This window comes from Eschrichtius robustus, chromosome 6 (genome assembly GCF_028021215.1).
Source record: "Eschrichtius robustus isolate mEscRob2 chromosome 6, mEscRob2.pri, whole genome shotgun sequence".
Taxonomy (NCBI): Eukaryota; Metazoa; Chordata; class Mammalia; order Artiodactyla; family Eschrichtiidae; genus Eschrichtius; species Eschrichtius robustus.
The window spans coordinates 36,913,040-36,925,776 of record NC_090829.1 but is presented as its reverse complement, the minus strand read 5'-3'; the positions used below and the strand labels follow the sequence as shown (position 1 = coordinate 36,925,776).

The 12,737-nt window shown below is 40.1% G+C and overlaps 1 protein-coding gene across 1 annotated transcript; it reads left to right on the top strand.

The window, feature by feature from the left end:
• Positions 1-340: 340 nt before the first annotated feature.
• SSR3 (signal sequence receptor subunit 3) lies at positions 341-11,847 on the top strand. The gene is made up of 5 exons (XM_068546144.1): positions 341-584; positions 1,809-1,935; positions 5,680-5,778; positions 10,354-10,485; positions 11,557-11,847. The coding sequence occupies exons 1-5, from the start codon at positions 452-454 to the stop codon at positions 11,621-11,623; spliced, it is 558 nt and encodes a 185-aa protein (XP_068402245.1). The 5' UTR covers positions 341-451; the 3' UTR covers positions 11,624-11,847.
• The last annotated feature ends 890 nt before the right edge of the window (positions 11,848-12,737 follow it).

Below are 12,737 nucleotides of genomic sequence, written 5' to 3'. Positions count from 1 at the left end.
CCATGCGCCCGTTGAATGAATGACCATATGACTCAGAGCTCCTTATGTTGGAATTCCGACGGCTTGGAAAGCATGAGTCTACCAGCGTCTGTAAAGTGTAATGTCAATAACGTTTTGTTAATTAAAAAAAAAAAAAAAAAAAAAAGCACCCACTAAACTACAAGTCCCGGCTTTCTCCTGGAAACTGACGGGTCACGTGGTTTGCCAGGAATCCGGAAGTCTGGCCCGCTCGCCCAATCATGCCGTGAAACCTACGTAGCGGCGCCAGACTGGCCAATCCTGCGGACGCTTACCCCGCGCTGCGCAACGCCGGCTCCCTCCTCCGAGCGCGGCGCTGACGGGTCGTTAGAGGATACGGTGGCCGCGGGGGTGGTGCCAGCGGCCTCTGCCCGGCTCGGCGCCCGGCTCGGGACCTGACTTGGCCCTCTCGTCTCGCGGCTGCGGTTCCACCATGGCTCCCAAAGGCGGCTCCAAGCAGCAGTCCGAGGAGGACCTGCTCCTGCAGGATTTCAGCCGCAACCTGTCGGCCAAGTCCTCGGCGCTCTTCTTCGGGAACGCCTTTATCGTGTCCGCCATCCCCATCTGTGAGCGCTTGGAGAGAGGCGGGCGGGGAGGCCGCCGGCGGGTCGGGCTGGGCGGGGACGTGGCAGGGCCGGGCGGACCGGCAAGGCGTGAGCCGGGGCCCGCGCTCTCCCCAGCTCGCCCTGGCCTCGGGGGCAGCATGTAGCCTCTGTGGGCCTCCGTGATCTGGTCCAGGGTAGTGGTGGGCGGCATCCCAGGAAAGTCACCTGTGGCGCGTTTTAAAAGTACGCTAGCTCGTTCCCGGGCCTCACTCCTGCGGATTGTGAGTTACTCGTTCCGGGATGGCGGCCCCGAATCAGTATTAAAACTAACGCTCGGGTTAAGATCTTGTGATGCTAACATTTAGGTATATAGCCTGCTATTTGCTTTTTTTCCCTACAACTGTCGTTTGCTGTTACGAGATCTTAAACTTATTACTTACTTTGGAGAAACTCATGAATTAAGATGAGAGACATTAACACCCGCACTGAATTAGAAGTGTAGCTTTAGGAGAACTGCTTCACGCAGAACATTATTTTCCTAGTTTGACGAGAGAAGTTGGACCAGTGCCAAGGGCCCGCGCTCTACAATGTGTAGTAACCCTTTTAATAAGCCTATTAGGACAATTCTAGAATTCTTACTTGGATGGAAAAACTATACAGTCTTGGCCAAGGTTGTTTTTAGAGCTCAGGGTTCCCGAATGTGAATTTCCTGTCACATTGCTGCACTGTTGTTGGACAGTCAGATCCAGATGTATTTTCTCTTTCGGCTTTATAAAACCCAGCGTGCAGTTAACGTGGTGTGGAGCCTTTTGGTTCACTGGCTGCACTGAGCACTGCCTTGATTTCAGATAACAGCCACGTCAGCGTGTAAACTCTGGTTTGGGGCTGCACATGGCGTTTTGGAATGGCCTGTAGTTAGCGTGATAGTACCCTTTAGAATGAAATTTGAAGTCTGAATTGTAATTTTGTTGAGCCAGAGTTTGTTCTCATTTTAGAAGCAGAAATCTCATAATGGACTAGTTATAGAAAGGTTATGTTTTTCAAGTGTTCTCAACTAGGGAAACTTAAGACTAACGTTTTACTGGATATCACACTTCTGAAGTTCCCCTTATACTGTATTGGATTCCCTAATCAGGGCTGTATTTTACCAGGTTTAGCTATAATTAATTAAGCAGGCTTTTGTAACTGGCTGGTAATATTTTGTTTCTTTTTGTATTCCCCTCTCCCCCTTTTATCTTAATTCAGGGCTATATTGGCGAATATGGCATATGGATCTTATTCAGTCTGCTGTTCTGTATAGTGTGATGACCCTAGTAAGCACTTATTTGGTAGCCTTTGCATACAAAAATGTGAAATTTGTTCTCAAGCACAAGTAAGTATATTTCTCAAGAGAAAGTATATATTGTTGCATTTTTATATAGTAGGAGGTCTTCTTAAAGACCATTTGTGTGTGTGTGGGTTTCAGTAAGCACTATTTTGAGATATATATGTATGTATATTTGGAGGGGGAGGCACATTAATGGTATGAAGGAGTATCAACTAACCGAAAAGCAGAGACAGTGCTTCTAACACTGCTGTGGAAGTGGGTATTGATGGTGGAATTAAAACACTTAAGTACCATCCTTAATCATGGGGTTCAGAAAAACAAACCCACCAAGTAAAGTAACATTTTAGAAGTCAAATGGAATTCTTTCTAGAAGGAATTGTTCTGGGCTCACCATGTAGAATTTTTGGATGTGAAAGAAGTGGTCTTTTTTTCTTACATTCAACACTGACATTTTTAATGCTAATTGCATTTTTCTTATGAGAATATGAAAATGTAAAAGGTTACCATATTTACTCTATTTCTACCTTCATTTTATCGTGTCACTCTCCTAACAACTCTTCATGGCCTTCTCTTTTCTAAATGTATTAAATCCAGATTCTTCCAGGCCCCGGAATGCAAGTCTTCTGCCTCCTACCAGTGGGGCCTTGTCTTTTAGGGTTGGGCCCTAGATCTTCTGACTCAGCTTTTGTGTCATCCTTTGAACGTGACTCGTTCCCTCCCTCGTTTAGAATCATCTCCCTTTCTTTCCATTCTTACATGTCTGGTATTTCAAGACTTAGGAATCTTTTCCAGAGAAATCTTAACTGTCCTTATTGTTCCTGTGTTAAGCTTTCTAGTGATGAGTAGAAACACACTGAGATGATCTCAGTTAACAGGGATTTATTGTAAGGAGGCCAGAAATGGTCTCAGCAGCTGAAACTGGCCTCAGCAGCCTCTCCACTGTTGTTCTCGACCCTTAGGAGTCCAGGTTGTGCGTGGCTGTTGCTAGAACGGCTAAATCCAGGTCACCTTTGTTGTCTCCCTTCTTGACAGCCCCTCTTCACTAACTTCTGTTCCAGGATTCAGCCCATCTCGGCCTCTGCTGTCCTGGGCTGTCTTCCTTGTGAGGCATGGCCATCTGTGGATAGCGCAGCCCTCAGAAGTGGGCGTTTTGCATGACCCATCCTTTGTGATTCCCTTGGAACTCAGTCCCTTTGGGACCTTGTGTTTTTTCACTTGTTCTGCATATCATTTTTATTCGCCTTTTTGGAGTCAAAAATCATGTTCTTTCCCCTCATTTCTCCGTTCAGCTTCTTGAGGGCAACTGCCATGTCTTTTGTTTATTTCCCTTACAATAGTTAATGGTATGTTTAATTTAGTTCAGTAAAATTTCAGTGACCTACTGACTTAATACACTCTCTGAATGGAATTATTTTTTAGTCATAGTTTTGGTGTAATATTAAATATTGCTACTGACATCAAAACTCCTACAGATTGGCAAGATTGTTAAGGCTTAAAGAGCCAGCAAGATTCTGAGTGTGGGTGGGTGTTGGTGGTGGAGAGAATGGCTTCAGAGTCGACAGTCTGGATTCCAGTCCCAGCTCTGCTCTCTTAAATGCAGAGCCTTGGCATGCATTTCATCTTTCTAGACTTCAGATTCTTGAGCTGTAAAATGGGAGCACTCATGGTACCTCGTGGGATGGTGAGGATTAAATATGATACGTGCGACGTAAGCCATGGTGTCTGGCGTGTAATAAATGTTTGTGTGCAGTGCTGGAGAGGTTGGGGGTGAGAGATCCCATAGGAATTTTTTTTTTAAGGTGGCATGATTTTAAAAATGTTTGCAAAGATTTTATCTCAGTTGGCTGAGAGCTGGGCCCCTGGATTTACTTCTGTTTTGTTTTAGAGCATTCAGCGCTGAGTGAGGTTTGTTTTCTAAGAGCACTGAGATGGAGGGTAGGGCTTCCTGAGTTGTAATAAACCTACAGTGTGGTTGTTAATGTCTCTGTTAGGCGAGTATAGAATTGTAGCCATACAAGAGAAATTAACCAGTTATCTGGTTCAGTGTCTTCAGGAAGATTTGTCATGCGGACAGATGATTGACTATTTGTCCAAGAGATGCTTAGAGCCAACTCTTCTGAAAATAATTTATTCCTGTGTCCCAGCACCCTGACAGTTGGGGGTGGTGGTGTGTGTGTATTTTTTTTACCCTCTGTTCCGCTAAGAAAGGTTTCTGCTGTGAACCATGTCCATTTCTTATCAATTGGCCTTTCTTAGAAAAAAGCAGTCTCATGTGAAGTTCAGGAAACACTTAAAAGTGCCTGGGATTTGCTAGAGATTAAGAGATGAGAGTCTCTGCCCTGCGGAACTGAACTTTTACATAATAAAATGAGTCAGGGAAAGTTGGACATTATAGTGTCTTAAAGTATCTCTTAAAGCAGCTACCTGCTCTCTTAGCTGCCTTTTTTCTTTACGTTTCAGAACTTATTTCCTTTTACCTGTTTTTTTTAGACAAACTGATTTTCCTCTCTCCAGTTATCAATTTGTGGAAAAATACATCAGTTGAAGCTGACTAAAGGTTTTCTTTTTAATAATGTCACTTCTAACTTGATTCTTGAGTGAGAGATAGAGATGGAGATATAGGTAAAACCAGCCTGAATTTGTGCTTAATTTGTAGCCCAGAAGCTCATGTGGTTGGAGAAAGGTTGAGAACTATTGCCTTGAATGATCTTGGGCTTTTCAGGAATCCATCCTGATTTTCCCCCAGTTTCCTTTGGTCCACTGACCAGAACTTAATATACATAGTAATGAGGGATTGAGTAACTGAACATAGATTGAACAGATGTCTATCTCTATGGTGCACATCCTGTTGCTTTCAATACATCTCAGTATCGTGTTGAATGTTTTCTTAGTGGGACTTTGTAATTGTTATATTTTGCTTGTGATCAGTTATTACTTTTTCTATGTTTATGGCTAATCAGTTTCTCCCATATTATGAAAAATAAATCATGTTGAATTTAAATGTCTAATCTTTGGGAGGCTTTTTGTATTTCATCACAGGTTAAATTTTATCCTCTCTTTCACTAGCAACCCCATCTGATAAAATTCACCTCATAGATTTTTTTTAGGATTATGTCATTTTTTTCTTTATCTGACTCATCACTAAAGATTGTGATGTGATTTCTTGAATAACACTTCCAGCCTTTTTTGGCTGATTCCATATTATCTCCTGGTGCAACTCTCAAACCAGTAGTTCGTTTAACTAAAAGTGCTGTTGGTCACTCCTTAACCATGTGGTATTATTTCTTTTTAGTGAAATTCCCCTTTGGAGTAAAGTTAAAAGCTTTACTTTAAGATATTACAGCTATTAATTCTCTCTTTGTTAAGCTTAGTTTTCTCTCCTGTTATTTATTGAAATTGAAATCATGTATTATTTGCTAATGCCTTAACAAATTTATTTGTGGAACAGTTAAATTATGAGTTAAAACAAAGTGGAGCTATAATGATTCATAACTAAACTGTGTTAATAGCATTTGACTTTTATTTCCGTATTAAATACCTAACTTAGGAAAATTCTCCCTTTTAAGCAGAAATCAAAACACATCACTAATAAACCACATCTTGGAAGTTTCTTGAACTCCCTCTCTTTTGGCTAGCACAGTGTAATAAACTTGGAACTTTCTGTCCAGCTTATTTTCTTGAAATGTAAAGTATACAGTTGCCAATACAAGATACGAGTACAGAGTGTTTCTGAGAGAGTGTGATGTTCACTCCTGGAGCATGTGGAAACCTTTTTTCTTTTCCTCCCAGAGTAGCACAGAAGAGGGAGGATGCTGTTTCCAAAGAAGTGACTCGGAAACTTTCTGAAGCTGATAACAGAAAGATGTCTCGGAAGGAAAAAGATGAAAGGTTTGGCTCCCTATTTAAAGTGTTTGTGGTACTCAAAAAGGGGGTTATTTGTAGAAAACAAGTTTTTGGTTTCTGCTTAGAGCATGTGGATATTAGAATTATCTGAGGAAAACGTTGGTATTAGAAGTCATGGTAATGAGAATAATAACTGACTTTTTGAGTTTTTATTACTACCAGATACTTTTCTTTGTGCTGTACACAGTTCATTTATTCCTCCAAAGAGCTCCATGAGGTAGGTACTGTTGTTTTCTCCAGTTTACACCTGAGGAATCTGAGGTACAGAAAGCTCAGGTACCTTGCCCAAGGCCATAGATTAGTGTGTGGTAAAACCAGGATAAGAATGCAGCCAGTCTGACTTGAGTGCTTGTACTCAACTGCTCTGCTGGAATTTAGGAGCCTGCAGAGAGCTGTGTCCAGTGCTGGCTCTGCCACTCGGTAGCTGTGTGACCTTGAGGGTATCGCCTAACCCCTCTGGGTCTGAAGAGTTTATATTGTGTTGTGTGTTAGCATTTTTAGGTGGTGGTATTTCTGCTCCTGAACTTCCCTGGGGACATCTGGTTCTTGGTTATCTGCACTGTTTAGGAAAAAGAAAAGAATTAGGTTTGTCTCCTGTTGCCGAATTCTGTGCCACATTTGTTAGTCCCACCCCCAATTTTTCCTGCCAGCTGCTGTTAGAAGGCTAATAAACAGTCTGACATCTGAGTAGAAGTCTCTGAATGATTGAGTAAACTTGTGCTTAAGAGTTGCCAGATGGTTTAATAGAGTCATGAGTCGAGGCTGTTTTCATGGATCTTAAATTTTAGTATCTATGAGGTGCTTTATGAAATGGAATTTTTATCCCACTTTTCTCCAGAAAGACTTTGTGGGGACTTGCAATACTGAATTGCATGTGAAACAAAGCAATACAATTTAAAAAGATCAGAAACCGTTTAAAAGTAAGAAAAGGTGGATGAACAAGGACCTCAGCATTAGTTACAGCAGTTGGGCACTAAACTCAGCTCTGAGCTTCCAAGTGTCAGAGGAAGCATCCAAAGTCATCCAGCTTTCATTGTCGGATGAGAAGCAGCATGCAAATCCTTCTGAAAAGAAACTTTCCTGGCACTGAATCTTGGAAGGACTTTATCAAGTGGATCCTTATTTAAGGGACACTGAGTAACTTAATGAACAGTGTCTTCTACAGTGGTTTTGGACAGGCACCAAAACATTATTGAAATGATTATGTCCTATGGATCCTTCATAAACTGAAGGCACAATATTAAAATCATGACAGTGAAGGCCTGTTTTTTAGGGAGCAGGTTTAAAGACCTCTGGCTCTGCATAGCTTTTTTTTTTTTAGAATTGCAAAGTTATTTTTATTTTAAAATATTAATAAGAATTCATTACACTTTCAAAGAAATAAGTTTCCACCTTAAGCAATTTTGATTAATATCTCCAAATATTGCTCAACATTTATGTACAGCTCTTGTGAATATCATGCTGATTCATGACAACCTCTGGGACCACATATTACAAAACAAAAAGAAGCATTTCCTAATGGATGCTGGGCCATACTGGAATACAAATGGATTGCTAGGCAAAAATCTATTGCATATGTTACCTAAGAGGAGAAATGTGACAAGATAGTTACTTTGCCTTTTCTCTTTAAAGTTTCTGCTACTCAACTCCTCCCTCTGCATAGCTTTTTAATTGCAAATTTTTGCATAGGGATAGATATTAGAGAATCTAGACCACTTTCTTTTAACCTTTTCATCGAATTATAATATTTATTAGAACAGTGGTTCTTAAACTGGAGTGCACATCATAGTTACCCAAATTTCAAAATGCTTGTTACAAGCTCTTACAGGTCTTACAGGTTTTAGGTGATTAATTGTATCAGAGATGGCAGATGGGTCTCTTCTGCCCACTACAGACTTGCCTGATTTGGTCTGGCACTTGTTCTTGATCCTGGGATGTGTCTCAGAATCTTTCTCAGTGTGGTATTCAGGTAGTCTCTACTAGTGGATCAGAGTTGGAATTGGAAATGAAACCTCTTTGCCGTTGCCTGGACCAGGTATTTCAGAGTAGGATGAAATGGAGGTTTTATTGATATATAAAACGCAGAGTGTCAGAAGATTATAAAATTTTCATTCTTGTCACCAGTAGAAATTTTGCTGTTTGTAATTCTCTCGCAAAGGCCACGCTGGATACAGTTGTACCCAGGTCTGTCCTCATTATTGATGCTGATAACTGGATCCAAAACTCCCTTTAAGATCCAGTATTTTTCTTACTCAAAGGATTAGTTACCTCCAAGAGATTTAAGAGAAGGTTTATCGGCATCTTTCTGCCCAGTTGGGTATCTTCAAAGCTCTATCTAAAATCATTTGGAATATGGACTACATGCCACTTTTGAACCTACTTTTCTACCTATCCAAGGAAATTAGGAGAGGAGAATCAGATTCATTAACTTTTGTCCCAAGGTATGAATGTTATTTCTCCTTGACTTACTGACGGTCCATCATTTAGTATTATCAGATTGTAAGAGTTGTTGAGTTTGGTCTCAACTTTTCTCCTGTTTTAGGAAGTGCTCCTTAGAAAAATGACTGCCTGAGAACTGTTCTCCCAAAGTAGATTTCCTACCAGTGAAGCTTTTGCGGAACCATTGCTGATGAGGGCAACTGGGGGTCCTAAACTTTTTCAAAATAAACCAGGCTGGACTAGAAAAAGTTGACAGCTGTCAGACAGTCCTGACTGTGTATACCCTGATGTAACACACGGTCTTTGCGAGCTGGGATAACCTAAAGGATTGAGCCACTCTTTCATCAAAAATGTCTTGAAGATGGTTCTGATTCAGGGCATGATGGGGAGTTAGGGAAAAGTGCTGTGGTGGAGGTGTGATAATTTAATCACCAGCAGTAAAGGCATGCTAGTGGCCTACTCAAGGAACCTGTCTTCACTGGGTCTTGTGCCAGAGTCTTAAAAACAGAGGCAATTGTTCTGAGTGTTTTGTAGCATTAAACCATGTTGGGACTATGGATATTTCTGGGCTGGTGTTTTCTTTGATCATTGTTAGAATGGTATAATGTATTAATTCCAAGTCATGTATATTTTTTAAATTTACATTTAAACTTCTCTGAAAGCAGAAACTGTTTTATAGTTGATAGCTGCATTTAATGTAATGTCCTTCACTTCTTCCAAAGTTTATAGCAAATTGAAGATTTATTAAGTTGATGGTATCTACAGAATCAAGGAAATATGGCATATGTATTAGAGACCACAAATTTCTTCTGACAAAGATAAGATGCTAATACCTTCCATTTAGCTCCTTTATAGCCATGCTTGTTGACTTTAGATAAGAACATTTGGTGACTAAAACATGGCAGTTACTACTGACGTTAGCCATAGTGCTGTCCTTAGGATTAGTTGGGGGTACTATCTGGCCCCAGAGTAATGTACCTTTCTGGGGGAGAAAACATCTATGGCAATGAGTTACAGCCTTTTTGATAATGACCTACAGTAAAAAAATATATATATATATTTTACTCTTTGACCAAATACACTTTTACATACACACATGTAAATGTTTCACAGAACAATAATTATTACCCTACTGTATGTGATGCACTTGATACTTTTCTATTTTTTCCTTTTTTTTTAACGTGCTGGTCTCAACTCACTAATTTTTCCCGAACATCAGATCCACTCAATTGATTTCATGTCCCACTAATGGGTCACAACCTACCTACTCTTTTAACTTTGTAAATTGCTTTACAAAGTTAATTAACTGAGGGAAATAAAGGCTCCCTTATTCACAGGCACCCTGGAACTTCCTGTTGCCTGTGTGAAGAGGTAAAAGAAAAGGTTGATAAAGTATAATGTGTAAAGAGGATTAAATAAAAAGTAAATGGGTTTTACAGAAGTTAAAAACTCCTCCTAATGATCAAGCAGATTCTTAGTTTGAATTAAATAAAGATGGCTAAAGAGAGTCGCAGACAAGTCTGCTTCTGTGATGCCACAGCTAGCTTTGTCCATGGGCTTGTCTTAAGGTGAAATATTGAAGGCTGAAATCTGTAGACTGTAGAGAGTCTCAAGCCTCAGACAGCTGAGGAAGCCCTGTCAGGCTGCTAATCATCAAGTTTGTTTTCGGTGAGTACCTAGAGAAAGATGCCTATTTCAGTTGCTGATGAAACCAAGCTAATTTCAATTAATCAGTCCCTTCCTGCAAAGCTCTAACTGCCTGGGAAAAAAGGTAACATACCCAGCAACTGTTTCTTGAGCATCAATAAAGTTTTTATTTTTTTTTTTTGGCTGCATCGTGCGGCTTGCGGGATCTTAGTTCCCTGAGCAGGGACTGAATCTGGACCCCAGCAGTGAAAGCACCGAGTCCTAACCACAGGACCACCAGGGAATTCCTGAGCATCAGTACAGTGAAATATCTTTTTCAGTAGGAAAAAGGGGACAATGCTGACTGAATTTAATATTAAAAACAGATTCTGCCCAGAACACTTAAGGAAAAACTTACTATGAGCTAGAGCCATGTGGTATTTAAAATTTTTAGTACCTATTTAAAAACTTAAATGACTTGTTTTGTGTCCGCAGAATCTTGTGGAAGAAGAATGAAGTTGCTGATTATGAAGCTACAACATTTTCCATCTTCTATAATAACACCCTATTTCTGGTCTTGGTCATTGTTGCTTCCTTCTTTATATTGAAGAACTTCAACCCCACAGTGTATCCTTTTAAAGGTTGATTATCTTTTTTAGAAGTCTACAAACAGTTCGTTTTAGTTTTGATTTGTCTGAGTATTTTCTGGTAACAAAAAACTACACAGGGAGTCAGTCCTTTAAAAAGCACCGTGACCTTAGGCAAGTTTCTGGACATTTAAAATACGGGCTTTTGGTTTGATTTGAAGTTCTTTTAAGTTTATGAATTAAGACTTCATGATAAATAACAAGTATTACAAAGCAGTCTTACGTATATGATGATGTGTACCTGCCTAGTTAAAAAAAAGTTCTAAGGAGACAAAGCAAACTTGCCTTCTTTGCTACCTCCTGGCATGAGCCCTGTGTCTGCTGGTACTCTGGGGCTTTGGGGTTGGGTGGATAGGCAGTGGAGTTAAATTGGCACATTTCATAAGAGCTTAACGGTGTTTCAGGTTGCTCTTAAATTGACCTTTTGGGCAAGAATCAGTCTTCTCTTGTTAAGGTAATTTATTAAAGGTATTATCCAAGAATGTGCAGCCAAACTTTTAACCGTTGGAGATTTTGATGTAGTAAAATATCAGACACCCTCCAACTTGTATCTCCTGGGAATACTGGAGTGGTTTGCCCCAAACACTCTAGTCCTGAGGCTGAGAGTAGCTGCAGACTTTCAGAACCTCCTTGCTTTTACAGGCTAGCTGTAGCCAAAACACTGATAGACAGGGAAGACTTATTTTTCCTTTGCTCTTGATGTGGGGGTGTTGGGGGGTTGGGGAAATCAAGTCCCTTCTTCCTGCCCATGTTCTTTGATCAGTTCTTTTCCTGCAGGTTAAATGGAATTCAGATATTTTCTTTGTGATCATGTGTTCTAGGTTTCTGTCTCAAGTGTTTTCTTTTTAAAATTGGAACACATTTCCTGTGAATGTTCTTCATTCTTTATAATCTCCTCTCTTGTAAATTGCATTTGCAGACATTGGGACTGCACATTATTGTCATTAGACAGTGTCAGGAGGGAAACAGTACATTCCAAAGAGATGGGTTCTTTTTGTTTTGTTGAAAACCAATTTGGGGTTGATCTTTCCTTAACATTAAATTCTTACAGGAACTACATTTTGTCCATAAGTGCTTCCTCGGGCCTCATCGCCCTCCTGTCTACTGGCTCCAAGTAGAGCACGTCAGCTTCCCTCCACTGCCCTGGCTTTGTGTCTATGGGTGGCCTGTGGTATATGGAAAAGTAGCAGGGTGGTCAGGGTGGAAGACACACAAGCTGTTTTTGTAAGTCTGGAGTTTGAGGGTTTGAAAAACCCAACAAAATGTAATTCATTATTTGTTTATTGGCTCTTTTTTTTTTTTTTTTGACAGATTGTTGAAATTAAATGAATTGAAAGGGAAACTCAGAGTACCAGGACATTTATTAAAAGGCAAAAAGTGTTGCAATATGTTATAATCACAAGGGAAGAAAATAACTTGTTTCCTTGACTTGTCAGAGGTCACAGTAACCTGGACTGAGCTGTTATTATTTATAATAGTAGCAAGAAGTTAATAACTGGTTCTGTGTGTTCCAAGCACAATATTACAACTTTTTTTTGAACCATAAATACCAGAATGAGTCCTCTCCCTCTGGGGGATTGAACAGAAGCTTCATGTTTGCAAGTCTCTGAATTTGTGATTTGAAATAACTCAAAGTTAAAACATTAGTTTCTCCAACTTGGAGAAGAGAAACTTGTGGAAAAGTTGTTCTTTTTTTTTTTTAAAGGAAGAAAGGCGGCCAAGGTAATAATCTAAAAATAGTGCCTAGGCATATGAGAGTTGTCCTATGCGGTTATTAAAGTACACACTGTTCAGCTCTATAGCTTTGGTCCTGGATGTCCAGGGAGGTTAGCTTGACCCTACCATGTTGGTTTGACCTATTAAGAGAATGGAATCATTGTTTTCTCTTGACCAGGGTCTCACATCACTGGAGGAATGTTCAATAAGAGAACCTCTTTCCTGAATATTGATGTGTAAAAGACCAAAGTAATTTTTGTGATCTTAGTTCTGGAATTCTAAGAACTCTCCAAGAAATTACAGTGGTTTTGGTGCTGGTCAGCATTTTTCCATGAGGACTTTTGTAAATTTGACCCTTTAGTCCACAGGTTCCTATCAATTGTAAACAAAATATTGATCTCTTTAGACCTTGTGGGTCCAGCCAAGAGCAGTCTCTTGCATTTTTTAACCAGTGTGTTTACAGGTAATTATTTTTTTCTATGTTCCATGATTTGAAAAAGTTTGGGAAGCTCTTCT

Coding starts and splice junctions, on each gene's coding strand:
- SSR3 (XM_068546144.1), top strand. CDS start 452: ATGGCTCCCAAAGGCGGCTCCAAGCAGCAGTCCGAGGAGGACCTGCTC. Junction 5,779..10,353: donor CGGAAGGAAAAAGATGAAAG/GTTTGGCTCCCT, acceptor TTGTGTCCGCAG/AATCTTGTGGAAGAAGAATG. Junction 10,486..11,556: donor AAGAACTTCAACCCCACAGT/GTATCCTTTTAA, acceptor AAATTCTTACAG/GAACTACATTTTGTCCATAA.